The 27,856-nt window shown below is 41.2% G+C and overlaps 1 protein-coding gene across 1 annotated transcript; it reads right to left on the bottom strand.

The window, feature by feature from the left end:
- Positions 1-874: 874 nt before the first annotated feature.
- GNA12 (G protein subunit alpha 12) lies at positions 875-27,856 on the bottom strand. The gene is made up of 3 exons (XM_008633468.2): positions 27,607-27,856; positions 6,531-6,581; positions 875-5,569 (listed from the first exon to the last, which is right to left on the bottom strand). The coding sequence occupies exons 1-3, from the start codon at positions 27,745-27,747 to the stop codon at positions 5,000-5,002; spliced, it is 762 nt and encodes a 253-aa protein (XP_008631690.2). The 5' UTR covers positions 27,748-27,856; the 3' UTR covers positions 875-4,999.

The raw sequence follows: 27,856 nt of genomic DNA, 5'->3' as shown, positions 1-27,856 counted from the left end.
TTTCCATCTATGTAAAAAAAGATTAGTGTTAAAACAAAGAAGTGCCCACGTCACAGCACAAAGCAGAGATCACCCCAGCTAATTACAAAACAGGTATTATTAAAAAGCACTAGGTCTTGCATTACCAATTATTCCTCACTAGGCTACAGTCCTCACGTAGAACTGTGTGGAGTCAGCATTAACTCAGGCCAAGTCTGGCCCAGACCATGCCAGTCTTCCTGATCCATAATGGATGCTCCCTAAAAAACTGTTAAAAGCTCATTTACAGAAGTAGGCACAGATGTTTTATAGTTGCTACTGAAACACCCCACCCACCACTTCGTGTTACAGAATTAAAGAGTATGAGGTAAAGAGTTGGCAGTGCTATATTAAACCCCTGACTACACCACGTGATTTTATACTAGAAAGAGAATATAGAAAAGAGGCTGCTACTAAACTTACAGTTCTCATCGTAAGATCAGTGTTTGGTTTACATGACAAACTGCACTGTGTGGAGGTGTTGCTGCATATCGTGTTTGTCTCTCAAGCTGGCACACATCAAATCATCCATTAATCCAGCAGATACTCCTGAAAATTTGATGACAGAAGCCAAGCTAAGTCAGGTGTCAAAACTTGAAAATCAGAGGGGCCTTTCAGAGAAATCCTGTAGGTCCAAGCACAGAAGGATTTTTTTCTCCCCCAGAAATAAAGAAGTACACACATAGAAAAGACTCCAAAACATAAGTTAATATAAGTTAAAACATAGTTAATACAAAGGCAGCCATCTAAAGGCAGCAGAGGACTTGTTTTCTAGAATGCTGTTCTGTGGAAGGTAGCTGTCTGTCACTAAAGGCAGCTGCAGGTTTCTTCAGTGGTACCATGTCTGTTCTTTTAACTGCTTTAATTCTACGTTTCTTTGCAGGTCACAGTAACCAGGATGGGTGAATTCCCAGAGGGAATGAGGCCATGGGGATGTGGGGGCAACACACGGACAGGATGGGAAACACTCCAAATGCACCATTTTTCACACCAAATGCCACTTCAGCTGTCCTAAGGGAATTATATTTTTGTCTCCAGTGCCAGTACCAACAAACTCTTCCTACTCCGTTTCCCTATAGTTTCTTTGCCATTACTTTTTCTGCCTGCTTGGCTGCAGTGCAGCTTTACCTGCCTCAGAAGGCCTGGGGATGGTCATCTTCAGGAGCTTCTTCATTCTTGTAACATGCCTAGTTTTAGGTTTTACAGAGCAGCAATTAAAAAATTTAAATACATTAGCAAGTTAATAAGTCAAATAATCTATGCTGCTGTATTAAATAAAATAAGATCCATTCTTTGCATGAAACTGAAAGCATCTTTGAGTTGTAAAATTGAGCAGGCAGTAATTTCAATTCCATAACCACCATTAATTAATTTTCAACATTAAGAACTATTTAATTCCTTCAAAGTGACAAGTGCCTATTGAATATGTCACTTCCAGAAAACCACTCTTCCTTTTTAACTTCACCGAGGCACCTTGCAATGCATCTAAGGATTGTTCAGAGATTGACAGCACTGCAAGCTGCAGGAATGGTACTGACTGACACACTCAATTAGCTTAACACTTGTTTTTGAGGACAACAAACACAAAGTAGTGTTGGATAAATGACTCCCATTTATTTTTTCTACTTAAACTCCAAGATTACGTCAGTCTCTGCCCCAAGCACTGGCTGCAAGAGCTTCCTCTCTTTGTCCTCGGGAGAGACAACCCCTTTGCAACAGTCTGTCACTGACCCTGGCTGTCAGAGCAGAGACAGCAAAAAGCTGCTTTTTTCTTAAAAAAAAAAAAAAAAAAAAAAAAAAAAAAAAAAAAAGAAAAAAAAAAAAAGAAAAAGAAAAAAAAAAAAGGTACTTGTTCAAGGTCTCCATCTGATGATCATCCTGCCTGTGACCCATTTCCTGACCAGCCAAATGAACAATAAACCTATAAAGCTAACAAAAAAAGATGTTCTCTCCAGCTGTGTTTACCTGCTAAGTTCTCCAGGATGTCACTTAAAATAAAGTTTTCTATTTGTTTCTGGTGAAAGGACTAAGCAACCAACCAGGCCTGTCCCGAAATATGTGAACAACCTCATCTACCTAAGCTCTGCTTTAGTAATTCACTGATTTACCACAACATGACTTTCTGGCTTTATTATACTACAACTCACCTTGAAAAAAAAAAACCCAAACCCACGCAGCTGTGGCAAGAAGAGGAGCGTATTTTGCAGAGAAAGCTGACACTTCAAAAAGACCCCCACATCCTTTTTACTCACAGGCCAGCTCATTTGCAAACTTGGGAAGTGCTTGACTTTTGCAAGGAGTTTCCTGACGTGGGGTTCCTGGTTTGATCCATCATTATCCAAACCTGACAGAACTCTGGGCCCACAGAGCCAAACCACTGATTTTCATCTGCAGGCTGCAGCCCCACACTTAGGCCCATTTCATCAATGAAAACAAGAAAGGCAAGAACGGGCCCAAGGTGAACAAACTGGTTCCCTAAGACTTAGTGTGCAAAACTGCCATATACAAAAAAAAAGCAGCTTGAGAGCTCAGTGTGAGATCTCTCATGCTGTTTCATTTCCAGGTGCAGATTTTAAGTTACTTATATTTTAAGTTGCATCATTAGCTCTGTTGAGAGTTTTAAATCCATAAGGTGACTAAGGATACAAAACCATGGATGAGTATCAAGAGAAAAACAGAACAGGAAATTCCATGCTATGCCTCCAGGTAAAACTACAGTAGATTCAGACACCAAACTGAGGTAATTCTCTAGAAAAAATACAGTTGAAAGGGAATGTTTAACTAATTTGAGAAAACAAGCATTATATTAACCCATCTGGAAAATTCAGTGAAAGAATAAAGCTCACGGCAAACTAAAACTAAAGTGAAGTCAACCTAGAAGCCAGGTGAGCCCACAACTGCCTCCTCTTTCCCAGTGTCTTGTGTGAAGTGAAAATCACTGCCAAGAACTCAGAAAACATCTGAAAGCTTTGAAAGCAGCCTTAGACTTCAGCCAGACAAATGGGCTTAGAGAAACCAACCTTAATGTGATGAGTAAACTTGTTTGCATCACGCCAGGGTGAAACATTTTCCTTTTCAAATGTAATAATCTTGAGATTTTCCCCCCATCTGAATATTAGTCACATAACACTCTTCACCTTCAAGGTTAAAAATTAATAAATATTTAAAAGACAGAGTTGGTCCTGGCAAAATAAGACTTGTTACAAGGAAGCTAATTCCTGTTTAAGTTTGCTGAAATTTAAGTTAGATTTTCCCATCTGCAACTTCTCAGCTGCTTCTTACCTCGATTCTGTGCCTGTTACAGGCATGGAAACAGCCACAGCTTTTCCACTCTGAAGCCTGCACAAAGAAAGCCAGGAGGCTGCTGCATCAGGAAACTACACAAAAATACTGATATGAACATCTGCAAGCTTCAGAGGGGAAGAAAGATTCCAGATTTTATCCAAATTAACATGAAAGGACGACGGAACAGGACTTTTCTTTGACCACATTTCCCATGGGACTACCAGCTGAAGTAAAACTTTGCTTGTTTTGACATGCCATTACAGGCTCAAAGGGGATAAGAACTCCAGGGAATCTGCTGACTTTTTATGGGTACAAACAGCCCTTCAGGTTTTATTCTTGGACAAAAACTATGACAAAAATTGCACAGTAAACTATGTGTGAGTTACCTAAAGGATAGCACTACAATATCTTCGGTTTGTTCATGTACCCCACACTGTAGTAGAAAAGATTCAATGTCTGTACGCAGAAAAGGCACCTGGCAGAGATTGAGAGCACAAGGAAATTCGGAGTTCACATCCAAATTATTCACAGCCTCTTGCCCTTTTACACACAAACCACTGCCCAAAAGGGGCGACTCCAAACTTGACCGTGCTCCGGGTTCCATGTGCATCCCTACAGGCTGAAGATCCCATTAAGACACAGATTAAAGCCTAATTTTACAGCAAGGTCTTGCTGTCCAAATACATCAGTGCAGCTGGAAAGCTGGGATCTCCAGGGTGTTCAGTCTTCCTACAAGGTCAGCTGTTGGGAACTAATCAAGCAGCTGCTGTGCTACCAAAACCTTTGCTTAAGAGTTTAATCAGCTTTCAAACTTTTGAGTACAGATGAAGCCCTGTCATGTGAGACACTGAACCTTCACAAATTCTGCCCACTGTGGCTGTGAGGACAGTGCTGGCTTGCCATGGAGCACATCTCCCTCGAGCACACACTGTGCAGATACATGGCTGGGTGCTCCAGCACAGGCTGCTGCACCAAGGAAATCAGCTTTCCCACGATGTAACACCCTCCATACATAGTGCAAAATAAACCCTTCTTCGTATCAGCAAGGCCTTAACTCCCCATCCCATTTACTCCAACATGAGTTTCCTTACACAGTTTTAGACTTCTGCCTCAGGAGACTCATGCAAAGCCTTCAGACAAGAGCTGTGCATCCACCTTGGAAGGTGGATTCTAGACCCTCAGCAAAGCTGAACACACACACAAGACCTGGTTATATTCCTAAGGGTTAAGAACGGAACTTCCATTAACATTCTCCAACACAGCTGCCAATCTCATCATGTTTAGATTAGTTTGATCGAATCAGCACCTCCAAACTACAAAAAAAAGGCAGTTTGTACAACTAGAGTTTCTGAAAAATGAGCGCATTCATTTGAAACGCGTCTTCCATCCATGGTTTGTCAGAGATTTCTGTTCTCAAAGAAGGCAGACGGTGGTTATGTCATTCAGCGTTCCAAACTCGGTACAGAACCTGCCATGGCCAGGTTTCAGTAGTGTTTCTAGTCCAAATGATTCAGTAGCTAACATCAACATGACTCCTCCGGCCTATAGCTCCTCTGTTTGGACTGGCTAGTGTACAGCATTCCTGAGCCAAGGAATTCGCATGGGTCCTACACCGCATGCAAGGGCCAGAAAGAAAGGATAAAAACTTTGATCGAACCCTCCAGCGAAATTTCAACAGAGCAGGGGCTGCTCTCCTTCACTGCAGCATGATATCCTTGAGGTTCTCCTGCAGGATGGTGTCCTTGACGGCGTGGAACACGAAGCGGATGTTCTCCGTGTCGATGGCCGTGGTGAAGTGGTGGAAGAGGGGCTTGCTGCGGTTCCGCCGCTTCCTGTCGAAGCACTGCACCAGGTAACGCTGCACGTCCTCCAGCCGGTGAGGGTCGCCCTTGAAGTCCGAGAAATACTTCTTAATGCTGACAGTCTTTACCTTCTCGATGAGAAGATCCATCTTGTTGAGGAATAGGATAATGGAAACGTTAAAGAAAAGCTTGTTATTGACTATTGTCTCAAAGATATTCATGGACTCCACGAGTCTGTTTGTGCGCCTGTCTTCCATGAGGACCTGGTCGTATTCACTGGAGGAGACCATGAACAAAATTGAAGTTATTCCATCAAAGCACTGGAACCATTTTTGACGCTGAGATCTCTGTCCCCCTACATCCACCATCTTGAAAGGAATTTTTTTAATGATGAAATCATGCTCTACTATCCCCTTCGTGGCTTTTCTGGCCAGCAAAATATCTTGTTTGCTGGGAAAATAATTCTGCAAAAGAAAGGAGAGATGCATCAAAAAAAGTCCTTCAAAAATGCTGGCTAATGCCTGAATACTGAAGTAAATCACCAGGAGCTGCCTTTTTAAACCATCACATGAAGAATGAATACTCAACTCTAAAACACTGGCCTGTTAACCACTTAGCTCAACACTTTGGTAAGCAGCTACAGATCCTGAGACACACAAGAACAAAAATAAAGGACTAATTCACTCCTTCACATTTTTATCCTTCAAGCCTCTTCATTTAAGGCTGAAGTGTATTTTTTCGTCATGAAATTCTTAGCTACAGTGTTCCTGCCACTTAGGTACAATAAAGCAGATCAAGTCATCACTGTATTTTTTTTTTAAATTTACTTTTTCCACAGTTCATTACTCTTACAAGGACCATCTTGAAAGCTTTAGTGGAAATTCTTCTTCCAGGTTCACACTCCATGACCAGCGAGTACAGCAACAGATTCTACCACAAGCTGTGGCCCAACCTACCACTGTAGAGAAATCTGTTCTTCAGAACCTTATCACTGTTACTATTTAGGAAAATCAACCCTTTTTCCTCCAAGTCTCCTGACAGATGTTTTCATTACAGGTTTTGAATCCTACAAGTGTCAGGAAGGGTTTTTATTTTGCTAAGGTTTCATTCTGCTACCTTAAGTAGCACCAGCCATCAGAGCATCAGGAAAAGTGAATGAGATCCAGAGACTGCATAGAAGGGCTGATAAAATATGTGCACAAATACAACTTCCACTTGTTGTCTGTCAAAAAAGATTAAGCAAATACGAAGCTTCAGTTTCATAAAGCTGGAGTTTACTATTTCTAGAGAAAGAAAACTGAAATTATTTAATGCATTATTATTTTAAAAAATCAACTGAAGAACCCAACCAAACCCCATTAATCACAGCACACTCAGGCTTTCCCTGTCTCTTGGAGCTCTCTGGGTCAGTAGAAGGTTTCTTACCAGCTGACCGATCCGATCCAGGTTATCCAGGAAGTATTTCACCGATTCACCCTGTGGAAAAGGAAAGACATGGGAACTAAGCTTGTTTCTAGGATAGCAAATCCAACAGAACCAAGGACTTCTCACTTTCCAACATGCACTGAGGTCTAACAGAGCAGTATCACCAGGCCTGGAAAAATCAAAGTTGAGTCGAGACTTGAACAAATGCTCCAATCTATCCAGTAAATCTTTACAATAAAAAAGAAGTGTTATTAAGTCAGTTCTTTGACTTAAAGAATTAGGCTTTTTCCCCCTTGTAAGATAAGTGCAGTTAACTGACACTGAGTGGGAGTAAAAATGAAACACTTTATAAGAAACCAATGTATTTTGTTTAAAATTCGTAACAGTGAACAAAAGCATATCCTAGACTGGCTGGCGTATCTTTAGAAAAGTGAAAGATTTAAGTCACCCACAATTTATGATGACTTAAGCTAGACTTGCTTGTCACAAACAAATGAAAAAAGGAACATTCTGAAGGACTTGCTCTTCTACAGATAGCTTCCCTTCTGGGCTCAAGACTTTTAATAACAGATTTGCTCATCTTATACAAAACCCTTTAGCAGTTATATTGAGAAGAAAAGAGGAATATTTACAGGGAAAAGTCACTCTTGTGTGAAAATTTACTCTTGTGTAAGAGGATTTGGCCTTTTATCATACAAGCTCGCCTGTGTGTCACACTCAAATCAAGGGCCCCTCTTTGCATTAGCGGGGACAAGAAGCCCTGCACTTACTTTTAAAGAAGTAACAAAATGTTTCCCTACAGATGCAGACTACTCTGGAGTGAAACTCTCCTGCAAACACTTCCCTAGCATGCAGAAGAAATTCAGTAAGTCTTCTTCATTGTTCAGGATGTGTCTTACAGTTGTAGCCATGTGATGAGAAACAATCAAGTGGAAAATCCTGCTGCCTTTTAGTGATTTTAGGCAGGAAAACCCATGCCTATCACAGAGCAGGGCTGTCAGTCATGACCAAATGACAGGCAGTAGGTGCCCTCACCAAGTCACCAATTCAGAATGGAACTTTCTCCAAGTACTGCCCTGGACTCCAGCAGCAATATAAACTCTTAAACCACACATCCTCCTCTACACCATGGCCCTGAGACAGCAGAATAGAATTATTCCCCCCAGTACAACTCTAAACAGATGCCAACACAACAGTTCATTGTGAGGAATCAGACTGGAGATCAGAGGATTCAGTGCTGGACAAGGACACACTCCCAGCATAAGGCACACACAAAAGGAGCTGGAGCTTATTATTTCCTAACATTTAAAACTGGATGTGTCTTTTCATAAAGGAGAGAGAACACTTGGATTTGCAAAAGACTACCGTGTATCAACAAAAGATTTACGATGGAGGGGGGGGGGGGGAAAAGGGAAGTTTCCAAAGAACAATTGCTCTAAGAGCTTCCTTACAATCATGAATTTTCATAAGGTGAAAGTAATTTCCTGTATTTTTTGGCACTCTGTGGATCAGAAGAGATATCACAGACTGCATGAATAAGAGAAAAGGGCTTCCTGTACAGCATTAGTCATGTTCAGGAGATGGGAGAGCCCAGAAAGAAAAGATCACTGAAGCTACAAAAAACCCCTTCTCTATCTATTGTGCTCTGTCCCACACAGTGCCTTCAGATATGCAAAAATACTGCAAAGGGGCCATCTCTGATAGAGATTCTTCCAATTTTCTACCCAGTTGCTTTAAGAGTCTCTGCCTGTCCATCCACCCGCCCACGCTGGAGCAGGGAACAGCCGTGTGCCTGTGAAATGCAGGGACACACAGGCAGGATCACCTGATTTACAGCTTCTGCCTCCCCTATTTCCCACCCCACACATCCATCACTCTGACATTCTGCACATTGATAAGGAGGTAAGAAAATAAACTGATTAATAGAAAATATACACATTCATTTCTGCAGTGATTTAGGGAAAACAGACTTCTCCAGGTTCTTATCCAGCTCTTCCTAACGTTGCAATTAAGCCAGGCAATTTGTTCAGGGAAATTTTAAGCAGCAATGGCAAAGCACTGGGAGAGCTGGGTAACCAGTCAGGTTACAAGTCAGGTGGCTGGAACAGGTGTGAGCACCATATGCATGGTCTGACAGATCTGAAGGAATCTGAACATTCTCCTCTAGCACAGAATCCAAAGGCATCCAGTACTTAAGTCAAAATATCTGTTTCCAGCCAAAACAACAAATCCTCAACAAGCTCCAGAGGGTTTGAAGTTAAAAAATCCTCAAAATGTTAAAGCACACAAACATGAAGGGAGGAAAAACACCCACCAAAACCCTCCCCGAATAATAACCCCAAACCCAGTGCACACACTCAAAAACCTCCTGGTTTAATGATTCCCGACTAGCGATTCCTGTGTTATGTTCTACAGAAGTGTGGACTCAGTTCCTGCTCTGAAGGCCTCTGGAATAATCTTGTTCTACATCTTAGTCAGATTTACAGAAAACTGGAATGTTCTGGGAAGCACATTCAGCTCCTCGAGCCAGCAGCACACACAAGTGCACGGAGCATTAACTGACTCGATGAGTAACATGTAACATATTAAATGAGGAAAATATGGAAACTCCAGGTTTCACAACTGTTTGCTTTTAGTGTTTTTAATTAGAACAATTATGCTAACTGAACATTCCTTTCTAGATTCATTTTTCCTTGCCATCCAGGGAAAATAGACAGCAATATTAATTAGATCTGGAAGTCAAATTTATTTAGCTTTATATCAAGCTGCACTTAAATGGATTTTTGAATTCCACTAATAAATTACTATTTATGCAAAGCTGTCTTATCCTTTGCAATTATACACACATATACAAACAAATACTTATGCATATAAATGTATGTATATAAAAATACACAAACAGAATTTCTAAATCAAAGTAGATTTTCCTTTCAAGGCAAATAATTATTGAAATGAAGTATCAGCTGCCCCTTTTGTGTTGAAAATTTTTTTTCTCTTCAAGACACTGACCATAAAGAAGCTGGTTTGACTTTTTCAGTGCAAATGTTTAGTGTTTCTCCAATATCTATCTGGCCACTCAGCTACATTCAAAGCTGGCTTAGCACTTCAAGTGGTCTCCTTTCCCAGATCTTAGCCAGTTATTTCAGGTCCATGACCATGACTTTCTATGAAAGTGTCAGCAAATATTTGCAATTGATTCATCAGATACTAAAAATATCTTTATGCACATTGATGACTTCAATTTCAGTATTTTAATGGTTATCTTGGAAAAAAAAGGTTATTTTAACATCACAATCTATTTTAAGATATGCTCGCAAGCAGCAAAATAGAAATGAAAGCTGAAGTTATTTATAATACATGTATATTTATACGCTCGATGTGTATTTATACTATGTGTAAATATCTAAATATAATCACATTGTGGTGTGCTCACTTAAAAGCAAACAAAAAAGCTCCAGATCAGATCCTTCACAGGCTGATGTTGCAAGAAAAACTGGCAGCTCCGGAAACCTCCTCAGATCAATGATGTTCATAGAAGGCTGTTCAGCTTCTGCCTTTCAGGTTTAAAAAGATTCACATCTTGCATTGTCCTAACAGCACACTATTTCCTTAAAAAATATTCTAATTATATTCATAAATAATGCTGTTAAAATATGAAAGACCATTTAATTTCAACCAGCACTATACTGAGATAGGAAGCCCCATTCTGTCACAGTCCCAGCAGAGTCTGCCAGTGTAGATTTACACACTGACATTTCTTACTTATTTTTGACTAGTAGTCTGTCAGTTCATTTCACATTGGAAAGTTACAAACCAGTTAGCTATTTTTATGGATTTTCATCCCCCTTGATAATAAATCAAGATGCTTCAGTGGTGTCTCCTGCACCCACACCCCGTGTTTTACGGGACAGCTGTGGGGGAGGGAAGAGTGACCTCTGAGTTATGAGTTTTATGTAACTCAGATGGTCCTTTTTTAGTGCCCCAGGGTACAACAGTGACCATTCGTGTTCCACTCCTTGCTCACCACACAAGAGTGACCACAAGGCTCGGGTGACTCATTCTGTCACTGCTGATCTCTCCTCCCTCTGCAATTCAGATCCTCTGAGTAACAGTTTTGCCAACTGGGACCAAGAGAAGGAGTAAGAGATGCTGTTCCCATTGTTCAGAAGGATGAGTCACTGCACATCTGGGAACTGGGGGAATCAAGAAACACAAACACAAGGCCTCAGATGAGCCCACAATGCAGTATTGCTATCGGATTATTTTTTTAAAAATCGTTATTTTTTTAAACTGGCCTATCTGCAGTAAAAAGTCTGGTGAAGCCAGAGAAAAATAGTACAATTTGTTTAAAAACTGACTGGTGGGGGAGAAAGGGAGGAAAGTTGAAATGTAAACATATACTCCTGCTTCCTGAAATAGTCCTCTAAAACTTTTTATATGCTAGATTATTTTGACCACAGCATTCTCAAGGGGCAAAAGCCATGAAACATAGAAATTTTTATCTACCTATTTTGTACTATGTGAATGCCATCTTAACATTAGCTCCAAATAAGTCACCATGAAAATAACTGATTGAATTCAACATCCCTGTTCCTTCAGGCTACGCTCAGAGCACATAGGAAATCTCCACAGAGAAATATTATAACTAATCTGGCATCACTTCCTTTGCCATTGATAGCCTCATTTTGGGCAGAGTTCGCAAGCAGTATCTATTTCATGAAAATAAATGCACAGCAATCATATGCAAATTACTTTAAAATACTCCCAGAAACTCAGTAATTGGACATGTTCTGCAAGGCCAGAATTTATCAACTTGTCACTGTAATCCTCAGTTATTCAAAGTGAGCATTGGTCAGATCATAAAGGACAGTGAAATATCTCATTGTCCAGTTCCCTAAAATACTGGCTCATTTCAAACTTTTGCTTCTGAAAAGCAGTTCCTCTAAATTCTGCTCTGCACTAAAAGACTTGAAAGGGGACCCTCTGTTCCAAATTGGCTTTTTTCCTTTCCTTGTCCCAAGGCCTTTTTGACATAATAATTATTTAGCCCTTCCTGATCATTCTGTCTCTGGCTGCTAAATTTAGAGTGCACAATTTAAGGCAGAGCTGTCAGTCTTAGCTTGTTTCAGATGATGAATTAAACCACAGAGGAAGGAAACGCTGTACTTCAAGGAAGCATCTAACACAGATCTAGCAGAATTCCCATAATACAGATCTAACAGAATTCCCCTAACAGCAAAACACCCAGAGAAACAGATACTGCAAACAACTGCCACAAACTGCAGCAGAATCTGCAACAGGAGAGAACAGTGACCCGGATAAAACATCAGTGTTGGTCACCTACCCTCTGCTCAGGAGCTGTAAAATATTCAGCAGCAGGGCTGAGAAACACAGGAAATCCAGGAGATCCCAGAAAGATGGTTGGGAATCTCCCAGCTCTGAGATCTTGGATACACAAATGGGATGGACTTAAAGCACTGACACAATTTACATAAGGAACCATTCCATAAGGGCTGCTGGAGACACATACAGACAAAAAGCAAACTTGCAAGCAAAATCTTTGTTTTCAAACACTGAGATCTCCTCTTTTCCAAGCTTCCTGGGATGTCAATCACCTTTTGACTGTAAGGGGTCTGAATGTTACCATTTCAGATGTTTCACAAAAGCAAGAGGCCCAAAGGAAGAGCAAGGTTACAAAATAACCAGGAGACCAGTCTTTGAAAATGTTGGAGATGTCAGATCAGCCAGGTTTTTGGGTACTGAAATTAGAACCAAAACCTCACCATCAAAAAGTGATACAGCAAACGCTTTCCTTAGTGAGAGCTACTGGACACAAGCAGCAGGTTGCCATCCTTTGGAAGCAAACAGGCTCAGGCTCTGCCCCCTGCTTCTGTCCAAGGGCTAAAATTCTCCTGAGGGGCAACTACAAACAAACAGCTCCCCCTCCCCAAGCCCACAGGCTCCTTCAAGAGCTTACTTCTATTGAGCCTCACTGCTAACAGGGCATGGATTTACTGCCGCCAGGAGCATGTTCTCCCCTCTCTGACAGCTGATGAATTCAGTATTATTTTCCAAGGAGGTGAGCAAGTCTGTGCTTGTTAAGAATTCCCCCAGAGGATGCTGAAGTAACCTAAATTGCCCCGAAATGCTGATGCCCACTGGACACTGCAATTCTGTTCTACAGATATTCTACATCCTGTCTGGGCATCGAAATTTATTGACATAAGACAAACATTAATTTTTCATTCAATCACCAGCTCCAATGCAGAGACCAACCACTTCTCCTTATTTAAGCTGTACAGAATTCCAGCTATCAAATCTCTCCAGTGTTATTTAACTTCCTCCTTAACAACAGACTGAGCTCCTGGCTCCCATCCAGCAACTCCAGTGCTTATCCAAGTTGCTGCTATCTGGACCATACAAACATACCAACTACAAAAAAGTACCATATGGTTCCAAACTTCTAAAAATTACCTCTCCTTTCTCCTGCCTAGTTACACACGGTAGGTATCAGATGTTGAAGTCTGAGAATATTTAAAAAATTCATTATTTGTAAGCTCAGTACAAACAGGCAATGGAAAAATTTATTTGTACACGTCAGGGTGGGTTTATATAAAGTCATCTACATGATCTACATGGCCTAACTGTGCTTTGCAGCATATGAATAATAATAGGTGATAATTATTTAATTCTCCAGAAAAAGTTTAGGCTAATCAGAGCTTCCATATCAGTACTGAGATTTGTGGAATCCTGTGACTGAAATTCTAGCTTTGCAGCTAAGAAACACTCATACAGGAGCAGAGCTCTTGTGCTGAAAGGCAACTCTTAACATGTGTTAGCTTTTTCCAGCAATCAAATACAGCAATTCTTTCTCCCAAGTGCTGCAAGGAAAAAAACAAAGTTACATTTTTTTCCTGAAATTCTAGGTATTTCTACATCAACAGGATGTAGATGAGATAAATTACTTTTGGACTAGGTTAACAATTCTGTCCATTTGTCTCAAATATGCATACCAGCAGCAGTGCCTCCAGGAGGAAAGGAATTTTCTGTTAATAGACTAAGGCAGGCTCCATCCTACACTCAAAGCTTCAAGAAACATTAACAAAAAAATCCCTGTAATTTTGATTTTACTCATACTACTGTCCTAATCACTGCTGTTCCTGCTTCACAGATTTGCAGTGGCTGGAAGAAAAACAGGTGCAAACAGCAGAGAAAACAGCACTGGCCACAAACAAAACACAAAGTTGCACAGTGCAACACAGAATTTTAGCTTTAAAAAAACATAAATCTAGAAAAATCCTTAACCAGACAGACCTGCACATCAGCCACAGTGATTCAGCATGTCCTACCCTTCACTGACCAGCACCTAGCAAGAGTCAAGCAGTGGATGCAAGGGGATATAGACCAAATTCATGAGGAAGAAGCAGTTATGTTTAAACAACAAAAATAGTTTGATGACTGCATCCAACATCAGCAGCGAGCCCGGCTCAGTCCTGGCACGACTGGACGCCAGACCTACTCCTAAGCATCCCATGGAAGGATTCCTTCCTGTTTCCCTGCCAACTGTCCAAGGGAATACATTGTCTGCAAGGGCTGCCAGAGTCCTTTCATCTCCCACACCGGAGGTTCTCTGTGGAGCCGAGCGAGCGCACACCAGGCTCAGCTTCTCATTCCAGGCACAGCCAGCTCAACACCCCAAAGGCAACTGAAACAACACTCCTGCCACAGTTAGAACAAAGTCCCGAGCTGTAGAAGGAAGGATGGATCCAAGATTCTGGCCCATCACAAGCAAATTATCCCATTTATTCTCAGTAGGCAGCTGCCACGAAAAAACGGGCATTTTCAACTAACACAGCAGAATTTAGAAGCAACTGGATGTATTTACATCCCCTGGAATGACGCACAATCCCGTTATTCCGTGACCCCAGGCCCATGCTTTGTTCCCAGCAGGTCAGAATGCAAACCTGAAAATTGCTTTGTTTACAGGAGACATCTGCAGAACCAGAACAGACAGTGACAAAAAAAAAAAAGCACCTTCTGAATTAATCTAGTCAGCAGTACTGACTATCTGATCAAGACTAAATCACAAGTTTACCAGCAAGTTTCCCTTTCAAATCTTATCAGATCAAGGGATGGGAAATAAATATCTTAGATCTTGTGGGCTGAAAAAGCAGCTAACACCAGCCATGAGAGAATGTTGAGCTTGGACTTTTCCATGGCAGGTGGCCAGCTGGAAAGCTCAGCAACTTGGATGCACTTACAAGAGGCATAACCTTGAGTATCTTGCAGAACGATGCTTCCTGCTCCACTTACACACCAAAGATTTGCTGCAGTGTCCTAATGCTCCACTTTCTGGGGAAATATCAGCTCAGACACGATGTACTGAAATTTGTCTGTTGTTAAATGGTGACTATAAGGATGGAAAAGCATCACTTATCCCTCATATTTTTTAAAATTTTTGTTCTAAATAATTATTTTATTTGTATGTATGCAGCTGAGACATTTTTAGATGGGCAGACTAAAATGATGGTCTTGCAAAACCCAGAAAGCTGCTCAGTATCTGAAAGGAAGTTTAAATGTAACCTAAGTCTTAGCTGCACTCAGGTGTGCTATTTAACAGTTTGATTCCTAAAAATCAAGCGTGTAGAGAATAGAGTGCAGAAAGAAATGAAATTCCACCTTGCTTAGATTACTCTGAAGTTGTGCCCCATGCCCATTACCTCAGCACTTGGCAGGCTCAACAACAACGAACACAAAGTTTGCAAGTCTGAGGGACTCCTCAAAGCAGCTTCACATCTGATTTTCAAGAATCATTTGCCCCAGAAACAAAAACCTCCTTTTTAATAAAAGTTTAGTATTTGTTAATTCTAAGAGACTTAAAATTGACCAGCTCCAAACTCTGAGGTGCAGCTTCTGCCACCTGTTACCCTGCCTGCCCTCCCAGTGCCTTTCCAATCAGTGGAAATTCTCATCCTGCTCTCTGCACTTAGAAGCTCCTCAGCACCTTGTGTTCCCCCACTTACACCAAGACTTGTATCTACCAAGGCTGACCTTTCACACATACCTGTAAATCCCTCAGATCAAGTTGTCCCATGTCCCATGCCAAGAACACTTATTTCATTAGTTCCCAGCTGCATTCTGGGTCTGTGTGAGGGTTTCACCCAAGCGGTGACTGCCCTCCCCAAACCTCATCTCTCCTGCTCCAGTGCCAGTGATAGCACTGTGTGTTGAGTCCAGGAGATGAATGAACCCCAAAGGACCTTTGGTGACCTGAAATAAACTTCATTTTCCATTCACAATCAAGTCAAGTTCTCTCTTATGATCGTATTTATAGGCATTATCTTGCATGGCTTTTTATCTATTCATATCAAACCATATCAGCTATTCTAAATAGTCTCTCCCTTCCTGATGCCTGTTTTGGCATGAGGAGGAGAAATTCTCCAAATCTGCACTTAAATCTTTACCCTATTGATACTGCAGTATGAAGATTTCACGTACCCTAAGGTACTTTTAATTTAATTTCAGAATTTGTTCTCTTTCAGGTCTGAAAACAAATCTAAAGATGAAATATGTGATTAGAAATAAGTGACAGCTTCCATCCTCAAGGCCTCATCTACACATAGAAATGAATCAAGCCACAGTGGAAAATGAAGTGAGTTTAACAAACTTTTCCAAGCTGTTGGGCAGACTAGCCTATTAAAAAAAAATCCTAATTAAAGCCTCAGTCACATCCTACTGAACCGGAGAGAGGGCAGCAGTCCAGCCACGTGGACGGCTAGCTGAACTCCCTGCAACCAGGAACGCACGTGCTGGGCTGGAAGAAAGAAACCAGAAAAAAGAGGATATAGTAGGTGGTTCTTTTGTCTCCTGCCCACGTCTAACACCATTACTGATTCACTACTGTACTTTGACCAGACTGAAACCACACGGATCAAGGTCTTGAATTCAGAGGTGGAATTAAATGGGAAAGAGGTCCATAAATAAACCAGCGCTTTTTCAGTTTTGAGATTTTACTGAGTTTTCCAAAGTAGAATTAAGCGAGTATCAAGGAAAGCAAGTCAAATTAAGAGCTTTGGGGGCGGGGTGGAGAGCAGACCTTCTAAGGACAAACACCAACAGTTTGTTCAGGAGGAAAGCCAAGTGAAGCACAAGTCTGCCACAGTCTGACTGCAGGAATCCGTGTTGTATACAGAGGAGACATTTGAAAGGTGTCAATAAATTACTTCTCAGAGCAACATGTTTTCCACTTTCTCAAACAGAAAATCTTGCATGATGTTTCCAAGAAGTTTTCCTGCCCTCCCCCAAATCTGAAGTCAATAATAGAGCGAAACAGGTTTACTCCTCAGACTTGCTTTAGGTATAGCTGCAAACTCATGAGAAGGTGGGGACCATGCTGCCTTCTGCCTTTGTGACAGAAGCCTTCCCAGCGGTGCAGCTGAGAAAGAACTGAAACACAGCTAACCTTACCCTTCTCTGGGAAGGGAACTCAACAGCTCTGCTCCCTCCACTAGTGTCTACTTATCAGCTGGTTGGTTTGTGGCACTTTGGAGCACTGAGATATTTCCTGGAACAGTATCACATTCAGATGCATCTTAAGTCATCTGATCTATGAAACCCTCCCCTGTTGCACAGCTACCACTGCATACAAACCCAGAAGCCAAAAGTCAAACACTGTTTCTTCCCTTCCTCTGCTCTCCTCCTCCTCCACACTCAATACCTGTGAAACAGAGCCTGGATTTGAACAGTCCATGAACACTTCAGATACTCTGCTAACTCGGAACACTAACATTGAAAAAACTCATCTTTGAGGTACAGGCATCTTATTTTGGCATCAGGAGAGGAACCATTGCTTGGGAGAAGGATCAGTGAGATAAAGACACTGTCATCACTCCTTGACAAGCACCAGGTCAAGGCAACTCGTGCCCACTTGCAATGCCCATTGCTTGTTCCTTCCCCAGCAGCACAGTGTCACCCCCTCAGCTGTGCTCAGTCACTCCCAGGCTGCATTCTGCCTCTTCTCTAGAAGCTTCCAAAAAACCCACTTGTGCCAACATAAGCAAGAGCACAATGCAAAGCAGAACTCCCCAAACCACCATTTCCTATTGCTCACCGGATTACTCTGTCCCAGAGCTATAGCCCAAGGTAAGCTGAAGCCAAGACTGGTGTGCATTTAGTAAAACTCTTCATGTTTTAAGGCAAAACACGCTTGTTTTGAGAACAGCAGGAGCAGGGGAATAGACAGAAGAACAGCAGGTTAAAGACATTACACTCTTTTTGAGAGGTCATTGCAAAAAGGGCAGGATCTGGATAGGTAGCAAGGGTACAACATCACCACCTGAGCAGGTTATTGCTGCCTAACCATCCTACCTGCATTTTCCTTTTCATCTTGCTGTCAGGTCCCATCTTTTAAAAAACATGGGCTCATTAACCATAATTCACTGTCAGTGTGACAAGTAAAGAACAACTTCAAATATATGTTAAGTATAAAAATACAGAAGATATGCCATTAAGACTTTCTTGTAAAAACAGACCTAGTTTTTAATGTTTTGCTTATTTGTTCATCTGTTCTTGTTACTTGTTCTTGATCCTACATAGCTTACAATAAACTGGGATATTCAGGAAAGCCTGAAAGCATTCATTACCCATTATCCTATTAAAATCAGTGGCCCCATTGAAAAATCCAAGCCTTAACCTCTTACGTTTTTTTTCTCAAGGGAACCTTTTAGAAAATTTTTAAAGGCACTGAAAACAGCCTTGCTGGCTGTCCCAGTTCTAGGTGAAAAGCGCAAGGTTTGGTACCAATAAAAAGCTGAATGGGAACCAAAGGAAAGCTGAATCACTATAAAGAACATATAAATGAGGTACAAAAGGCTGACTTGTAAAACTGGAACTTTCTGAAGTGCACTGTCAGCACTGCTGTTCTGAGCAGAGAGAGCCATGTCAGGGAGACAGGCTTAACAAAACCAGTCACCTCTTCTTGGACAGTGCCTGTTTTTTTCCCCCCAATTTCCTGAAACCAACCACAGGGTCAGAAAGCTGCTAATACAGCACACAGCAAGTAGCAGGAGCTCTCTCTTTTCCTTCACACAGCTAAGCCAGTCCTTGCTGGATCTTTAAGTAGTGCACATAGCTTTCATACAACAAAAACTTTCAACTCCCGTATCATGGTAACACAAATGTAAAAGTCTCCTTTTCAGATGTATCTTTGAGACTGAAGGGATGAAACCAGTCTGACAAGTGGAGCCCTTCCACTAGAAACAATATTCTTTGGTTTTAGGCAGATAAACATTAATATATATGTCTCTGCATAATGAAGTATTTTTGTAGCAACTAAAATAAAAGTTGTCCTTGTGCTACCATGGCTTTAACCTATGCAGATGCTCATTACTGAATATATGAGTTCTCTCCTGCTTCCACCAAATTTCAGAAGGAACCCTTCATCAGACTCCCTTTGTCATTCACAGGGTGCACCCTTAAATGTGTCTCACTTCTCAGATTTCTGGAATACATTCTCATTACTGGGAATCTCTAAGGTGATACTAGTTGCCAATTTTAAAGTCTCCTGAATGATTGAGGTCCATTAGAAACTTTCTGAGTATGAAATTAAACAGCATAATCAAAAGCTGAAGGCTGCTCACTGGGCTGGATTTGTCTCTGCCCAGACCTTTCCTGCACACTAGAAAGGGATAAAGAGATTACTTCAGTGGTTTGTAGCTACAGTTGGGTACTGGCTCAGCCTGAACTGAAAGTTTCCTTCCTTGTTTCTCACAGCATGTGCCAGCATTTCTTGATGGGAATGCAAAGATTAATTACAGCTGTACTTGCTCTGAACAAATCCTCATATTCAATACAGTCCTGCAAGATTTAGAGTAGCACTAATTAGGGCTTAGAACAACAATTCTGCAAAGACAAACATACCGAGTATTTTTTCTAATTATTTTATGCATAATAAAATTAAAGCTTCTTTCCAGAACCAAGGTGGCATTTATTCTCAAGAGCTGGGAGCCAAAAGGACTTTTCCAGCCTAAGAACATTAGATTTAGTGTTTCAGTGCTGTTGTTGAAGGTAAGATATCAAACCATAGCCACTTCCATTCGCATACAGAGAGGCAAGGGTGAGTAAAAAATCCTTTGGGACAACCAGACAGTTCTCTAAGGGGCTCAATTACAAAGAGGTAAAGACAAAAAAAGTCTGTACTTAGTAAAATACACATAAGGAAAAAGAAACCTTTCAACCAGAAAAATGGCAATCATTAGGCAAGATGCAAACTCTTGCAATGAATTTTCACCACGGGAGCTGTAAATATGAAGTTGCTTCTCTCATTTCTCTTAACCACACCAAAAATACAGTCAAGATGTATTGGCTTCCAAGGGCCAATAGCAAACAGCTCCTACAGGAAGCCTTACATAGTACCAGACTTTTTAATCTGCCTCCAAGAACCTGCACGTTAAAGGTAGGACCACACTAAGTCTGAATTTCAGCCTTTTGGTACCCATAGAGAGCAGAGCATTAATGAAGTGCATTAATTGTACATCTTACAGACTTTAGAGGTGATTTTGCACCAAGTCTTTGATCTTCAAATAATGTAAAAATTAAAAAGTTGTAGAGTGCTCAGAATTCACTACACAGAATAGCAGGAAAGCCAGTAGCACAGCTCTCTTTATTCAGGTCCATCTCAGCTCCCATATGGTAGGCATATCAATTTCTTGTTATCCACTTATTTATTATGTATGATCTGCTCATTACTTTCCAACTTATCCTCCCAATTCCATGCAGGCTACATTTCACCCAGCTGTTGCACTTTGTCATAACCTGAGGTCAGGAGAAATTCATGGCAAGAATCCTTCTATTTTTCCACAGAGCATTTAGCACTCAATGCTTGGTTGAGGCTTCAGGTAGGCACAGTAACAAACTGCTGTTCTCCAAGAATTTTCCACTTGCACTGTTTTAAAAAAGTCATAATTCATGACCTTTCTGGTTCTTCTTATTTCTCTCCAATAGCAGACAGTATTTAAGAATGGCTAATGACTGTTTTACCCATCTTACACAGCTTTCTGTGATGGTAAAGGTTGGTTCTGCCTCAGAGAACAGCTCCTATCACTGAGAAAAGATATTGCAAGAGCAGGTTTTCCTAGAATTCAAAATGACTCGCAGTGATTCTCTAAACGGTTGTGAATCCAGCCTAATTGAAATGCAAGTTCTTCTCACCTCTTGTTCAATGGCACTTAAAGCAAAACTGAGAGTACCAAGTGCAGCATTCCTTCCTGTGGGTGACAGCCAACATCTCCAACTGTGCCTCCTGCTCCAGCTCAGTCCTCAGGCTGAATCCCTGACTGTCAAGACACACTGGCACAGCCAAACCCCACACTGCTCCAGGAGCTCTCTGGTGGCAGCAGGCCCATTAACATATCTCATTTTAACATTTATTTTTAGAATATTGCAAATATAATAGCAGACTGAGGATTTAACTTCTGCAGATGCAAACGGATGAACTCCACAGCCTTAGCCAACATCCACAGAATTTTGTGTGAAGGTTTCCAGCTGCATGTTGCTTTGTTATCTCTCAATTTTTAATGAAACCTAAACTATAACTCACTAACTTTCACCTCCTTTAACAAAATGCCACTTCTGTTTGAGGGTTCTTACTTGAGACCTTGCTCTGAAAAAAATTTTCCTATTTGGTTATAGAGACAGGATTAGAAGCCAGGGACTCCAGCTGCTAATCCTTCCTGCTGCAGAGCAGCCACCATGCTTTGCAGTATTACACTTAAACAAGCAATTAACTTCTCCTGCTGTACAAAGATGAGTCAGACTCCATAACCCGACCATAAACTTTGGAGCTCTTGGGACTGGAAACAGAACTAGAACTAAGAATTTAAATCTGGATCTCTGGCACTTAATTGCCATGACACCGGCCTAAAACCTTGCTCAGATATTTAACTAAGAAACATCTTCTTAACTCTCCCTTCTGTACAAGTCCAGAGAAGGGCATTATTCATGCTGCATTGATAAAGTCTGCAAGTCTGTGATCTTTCAGGTTAATACAACACCTCTTGTCAGATAAGGCAAAGTTTCAGAATTCTAACATAAAACCAGATTATAAGGGACTATTATTGTATTTTATATATATATATATAATATAGCCACCTTATCATTCCTTACATGTACTAGCTGTATTTCAGACAAGCCTACAAGTCCAGAGAAGGGCATTATTCATGCTGCATTGATAAAGTCTGCAAGTCTGTGATCTTTCAGGTTAATACAACACCTCTTGTCAGATAAGGCAAAGTTTCAGAATTCTAACATAAAACCAGATTATAAGGGACTATTGTTGTATTTTATATATATATATATATAATATAGCCGCCTTATCATTCCTTACATGTACTAGCTGTATTTCAGACAAGCCTATTTACCATCCACAGCTTCACAATTAGCTTTAAAAAAGAAATAAATCATAGAATATTGTTAGAAACAGATACACTTGACTTTCAGCACTAATAGTGTGCCAATACAAAAAATTAAGGCTCAGCAACAGCAATCGTGAGTTTCTGCACTGTAGCTCTACTGTCAATCCCTTGTTTTGTAAAAAATGTTGTGGGTTAGAGCGGTATGTCCCATCCAGATCTAGAAAAGAAAACAAAAAACCACGTAACTTCCCAGAAATAATTTAGTTTCACAGGAGTCCTGCAAGCTAGGAAATACCCACGCAGAGCTCAAAAGTAATTTGGCAAAGAGTTGCTGCCTAGTCCCAATTACATGCATTAAATGGTAACAAGATTTCCCAGGCTGGCCCTTTGAGCAGTGTGGTTATTGCCTTTGTGTATCTCACCAGCATTGGTCAAGCCTCAGCGGATTTCACTGATGAAATATGAGAGTTTCACGGCTCTGGGAAAAAAAAAAAATCATCCTTGCAGAATAGGCAACATTCAGAGTCTCTTGTGTAAGCTCATATTCAAACAGTAGTTTGCAAAGAGAAGAGCTCATTTTTGTGTTACAGCCAATTGTATAAGATGGGCTTGATTTGACACTCGGTATTTCCTCAAGTGCATCAGCAAGTGTTTTACAGCGATGCCAGGCACAAGTATTCCTGCATTTCAGGGCTGTGCCATATGTGCTGAAAGAGCAAATTGCCCAGAAACATGCTTTTAGGGCTGCCTCTACTCTGCCATTGCATCTTGAAGAGAAATAAACAGTTGGAAAGTCCATACTTCAGGATTCAGGAAATCTCTGCTAAAGTGCACTGAAGAACTCTCACAAAATACAGCCCATTGCTGTAGATTTCATTGCATATGTCACTTCAAAAATCACCTACTTCTCACATTAAGTCAGTTCTCTGCTGCCCCATCTCTCAATTCACTTGGCTTCAGTCAAATGCAGCCACAAAATCTCCCAGTGCCTCAGGGCCAATGTACAGCCCAACTCCTGATTACATCACTGCTGTACCGAGCACTTCTGTACAAAAATAAAGACATTTAAGCCACAGTTTGCCTACTCTGAATCACGAATTAGTGTGAGTAACTGGTGCCTCCCCTCCACGCTGCTCAGAACACACAGCTGGCTGCCTGTGAGGCTTTGAAGCCATCAGCTCCTTGCATGGGGAGAATGCAGCAACAAAGCTCTCCTACCCCAAGGAGCAAGCTGTTCCCTCTGCAGCACACTGCCTGTCCTGGCAGGCAGAATTTAACCAATTCCAGGGTCTGCTTAAAGGAAAAACAACAAACTCCACATCTAATTCTCAGGGGAGTGACCCACGTCCTATTACAAATACCCCCAATTCCCCCTTACCTCAAACACACACGGAATGGTGAATGAATATAAAAGAATGGGTCTTTAAAACATTTTCCAGAGTCTTCCCACATCCAAGGCTTCAGAGGCTCTCAGTATTTGAAGTATTAATGGATGTGTTCCATACAATTCCCTGTGCACACATCTAAAAATAGCTATGGATACAGTAGTAAGGTTTTTGTCTATATTTGCAAGAGTCTTACTTCCCTCTCAGGAACCACAACTTCCCATTAATGCTGACATTTATTTTTTCTTTTTAAAAAAGCTATTAAAACACCAGAAAGTCTTTTAACAGTGCAGTGAATGTCAATAATAATATTAATAGCAACAATTTCAATTGATATTCTGGTGACGGATCATGAACATATTCTCTATATCAACAATGTCAATTTTGCTCTAAGAACTGATGAAGCCACATGATGGCCTTGGCAGATCTGCTCATCACTATGCATCTGTTCTGCCCGTGACAAAAATATAATTTTCTTTCCCCTTACAAGCCCTATTTATCCCATCTTTACCCACAATGACATCAAGCACACCAAGCTGCAAGAAGTCAAAAGAGTATCTAACCTTGTGTCAATACTTTTTGCTCTGGACACATTAAAGAAGTGAATGGCTTCTCACATTCTCACACTAGAGACCTGAGAGGATGGAAAAAACCAAAAAAAAAAATCCCAAACCACAAAATGGAACAGAAACCACATGACCAAAGCAATTCCTATCTTGGCCTTGGTCTCCACCATTTACAGCATAAAAGGAAATGTCATTTATGGGTGAAAAAGAGCCTGCAGATACACACACCCAAACTCCCAAGTACACCCAAGTACTTGTCATTAGGCTCAAACTGAAGAAGCTTCCACCCTCGCAGCTAAATCCTGCTGGAAATCCCATGGCCCTTTCTCGAGAAACCATTCCCAGTGGGATTTGTCTCCCCCTGCTGCTAATGGGGGATTTCCAGCCCCTTGCCCAAACTACCACAGGCACCCTCCTAAGAACAATCATTACAGGACATTTGGAGACTCATGACCAATGTATTCCCTTCTAACACACAGACAGAAAATGGGGTGGGGGAATAATGAGGGCAGGCGAGAAGGGAGAAAAATCCCATTCTGATTACAAAGGAATTCCTATTCCAGTAGTTAAAAAATGAGGACAGACGTGACAATGGAAGCAAACATACAATGAAGCTTTTGTCCCCAAACTACTTGGCTCCCATACAAGGAAAAGAGGAACTTGGGTTGGTGGGGACTGGCTGGGGCAGGGGAAGAGCGAGAGGCTGATGTTTGCGAAAAGAAAGCAAAATTGGTTAGTCTGCTTTAAGAAAGGCTGGGAAGACAAAAGCAAAAAAAAAAGCAGCCTGCTATTGTAGAATCCACCCACTCACTTCTGAAACGCTCTAAGACCCAGACAGGGATTTACAACCAGCACTTGTAGGCACTGAGTATAAAGCAGAAAACACTCAAATGCCTAGAGGCAGCTTCTCTGGTGCCAGAGAAGCAGCTTTGAGATTGCACAGGGTTATGGTCAGAGCTGTTTTCTTTCAACAAGTTTGTTACTGCTGAGTCAGCCACTGAGCTGGGCATTGCAGACCATAGGAAGGCACCTGTACACTGCAAGTTTCAGCTCTAGTCAACAAACCAACGTGTTTTACTTTTTAACAGTCACACAACTTCCTGGAGAAACAGAGCATTCAAGAGCAGACCAATAATCCTACAGCTTTGAAGCCAAAATAACAATGATTAAAAAGAAGCTGGTGTTCAGTTGATGCCAAGACCAGGGTGAAGAAAATGCCAATGCTGAATGGGGTTGTTTTTTCAAACAGTGTCAAGGCACATTCAGAAAGATCACAGTAATGTAAAGCTGCAAAATTTTGGTGATGGTTTAAGAACTATTTTAAAGATAATAAATTCAGTTTAAACCCAGCATATTCCATTTAATAGCTCACTTATACTAGGGAAGAAAGAGAGTGCTGATGCAGAGGTTTTCTTTAGCCTGAGTTAAAATCAGTTCAGAAAAGATTTATTTTCTCAGAGTCCACTATATCTGGCTTCTATTTATTTACACAAGTCTATATCCAGCAAGGGTTTAAACTAAATGAAGGTATGGGTTTATACATATCATATGCAATTACAAATTAGGCATCTCCTTAAACCACCTCTTTCTTTAAAATGTTATGTAGTTTTAAACTTTTTTTGAAAAGGAATAGTACAGTTGCTTATTCCCATATACTCAGGCAATCAGACATCTACTGAACTGAGAAGGAAGCAATGGAAACTTGTTCAAGTTACTACAGTGTTAATAATTTGTTTAATCCAAGCAGCATTTGTATCCTTGAGACCAATGTACTACATTTAAAAACCTTTTATGCAGCCAAGTGCTTTTTGCTAGTTACAACTGAGGCAGTTTCTAATCCCCTGGTGATGCAGCCTGCACAATAAAATAACAGCACCCAGATCTTCACGTTGTCAGTGCCACAGGTGCAGGACTGGGATGGAGTCACAGTGTTTTCGTGACACTCATGGTTGCACTACTGACAGGGTAACAGCCCTGGTGCCTGCAGCAGCTCCAGCTGCTCCAGCAACACTACACAGGTTCCATCAATGGCATCCAAAAGGATGCACCACGGAACTGTAGCACAGTGTTGAAGATGACAGCATATCAAATGATCACTTGCATGCCTCTCTGCTTTGTTTCTCTGGGGCTTTTTTATTTTTTTGGTATTTCCTGTTTAATCCTCTAAGCCAGGGAATGCAGAGGTAGGCCTACTACTTTTGGAACACTATTTATTCAACAAATGGGACTTTTTCCCCCCTCCCCAGTTTGATACTACTTTATTGCTAACCAGCACAGGAATGAACCTCCCACATGATCCCCATCTGAATCTCCCTCGACAAACAAAATCCATGCTTGACCACAGCATTTCCCAGGGATAAAAAATAAACAATCTTAACAGGCTGCTGATGCCACTATTGCTTACTATACTGGATTCTCTTAGCAGTTGTTTCATGGTAAATTCAAGTTCCCCGTGGCACAAACCATCTCTGTATTTCACATTTGAACAGTGCTTAGAACAGCAAAGCCTGTGTCTACAGACGCTAGGAATAATGGAACAATTAATCCATCCTCTCTCCCCCTGCACATCCTTCCCCCGCCCCCAGTGCTGTAACATGGAAATTGTTTCATTTTTAGCCTAAGGAAGTGAGGTTTATTCAATCATCCTGTGACAGTTTTACTTCACCATTTCATTTATTCTTCACCTATTTGGCAGTCTCATGATACTTCAGAGACAGATTTCAAAGATATGCAACAACAAGACTCAAACAGGCATCTTATTAGTGGAGACAGACAAGTACCCAAGGGCTGCAACATGAGTTTAACTACAGCATCAGACACTAGAGAACCCACACAGAGAAGCAGCATCAGGGAATAATCAGAATTTCACTATCCAATTTCTCTAGTTCTCGTTTTCCTTCAGCTGTATCTACTTCCCTTGTGAGAGAGTCTAAGGGAGACTATACAAAGCCACGTTTCTATCCTTTAACCCCTCTAATTAAACAATGATAACAGTAATTGTGCTACCAGGTTGTTTGGATCAGTATCCTGTTCCACAAAACAGGGAAGAAAAAGAGAAGAAAAAAAAAATCCTCTCCATCTTGTACATATGAAGAAAAAGGAGTGGATTATGAACAGCTGTCAGAAACATATCCCATACCAGAAGTGCAGCTATTTTGGCACAAGAGCATGAAGACCCAACAAGAAAGCAGGGAAGAGAGCACATTTTTACTCTGTCATCTTTCAGTTGCTTATCCAAGTTTCACTTGCAGACGTCAGGATGAAAAGAAACAGCCAGGGAGCAGCAGCCGGAATGGGTGTTGCATTCACTTCAAAAGAGCTGCATGCAGGAAGAGTTCGCCAGTATCAATACAGTGCAGGCTGGCAGGACTGGAAAGTTACAAATTAAGTGTGCCTTCATCAGTGACCTACTATGAACAGATCTACTGAGCTGCTAAAATATTTTTAGTTCAACCAATTCCTGCCTTTTTTGGTTTCTCTTGCTCTTCCAGTTTATCCAGTCATGCACTTTTCCACTCCCTCTTACTGCCATGTAGTTTTTCAAGTTTGGATCCAATTACCACTTGTTTCTGCTGCTGAAGTGCTCAGATTTACAGCACTCCTACAAACAGCTAACAGGGTGGCTCCATCTTGCATGTAGCAAGATGTCTTTCAGCTGAGGCGAGATTTATACAGCAGAACTTTCTCCTCCCACCACAGAGACGGATGTACTCACCAGCTGATACTCGCTCCGACGGCTGAAGGCTTCCTTGATTCCTGAATCCCTCCAGAGCGCACCCAGGGCAGGGACATAGAGCTGGAAGGTGGCAGGCTCGATGGGCATTCCAGCTTTGTTTTCAAAGGCCATCAGAAACATTCCGTGCTTCTCATTCTCTGTGTACTGCCAAGGGATCCCCAGTTTGTCCCGTGCGTCAACCAGAACCCTGCAGCCCTAAAGAATGATTCAGATAAGAAAGTCAGTGATA

This window comes from Corvus brachyrhynchos, unplaced genomic scaffold (assembly GCF_000691975.1).
Source record: "Corvus brachyrhynchos isolate BGI_N302 unplaced genomic scaffold, ASM69197v1 scaffold5, whole genome shotgun sequence".
Lineage (NCBI taxonomy): Eukaryota > Metazoa > Chordata > Aves > Passeriformes > Corvidae > Corvus > Corvus brachyrhynchos.
Note: the sequence above shows the minus strand (reverse complement) of the source record. Positions and strands in the feature narration are given on the sequence as shown.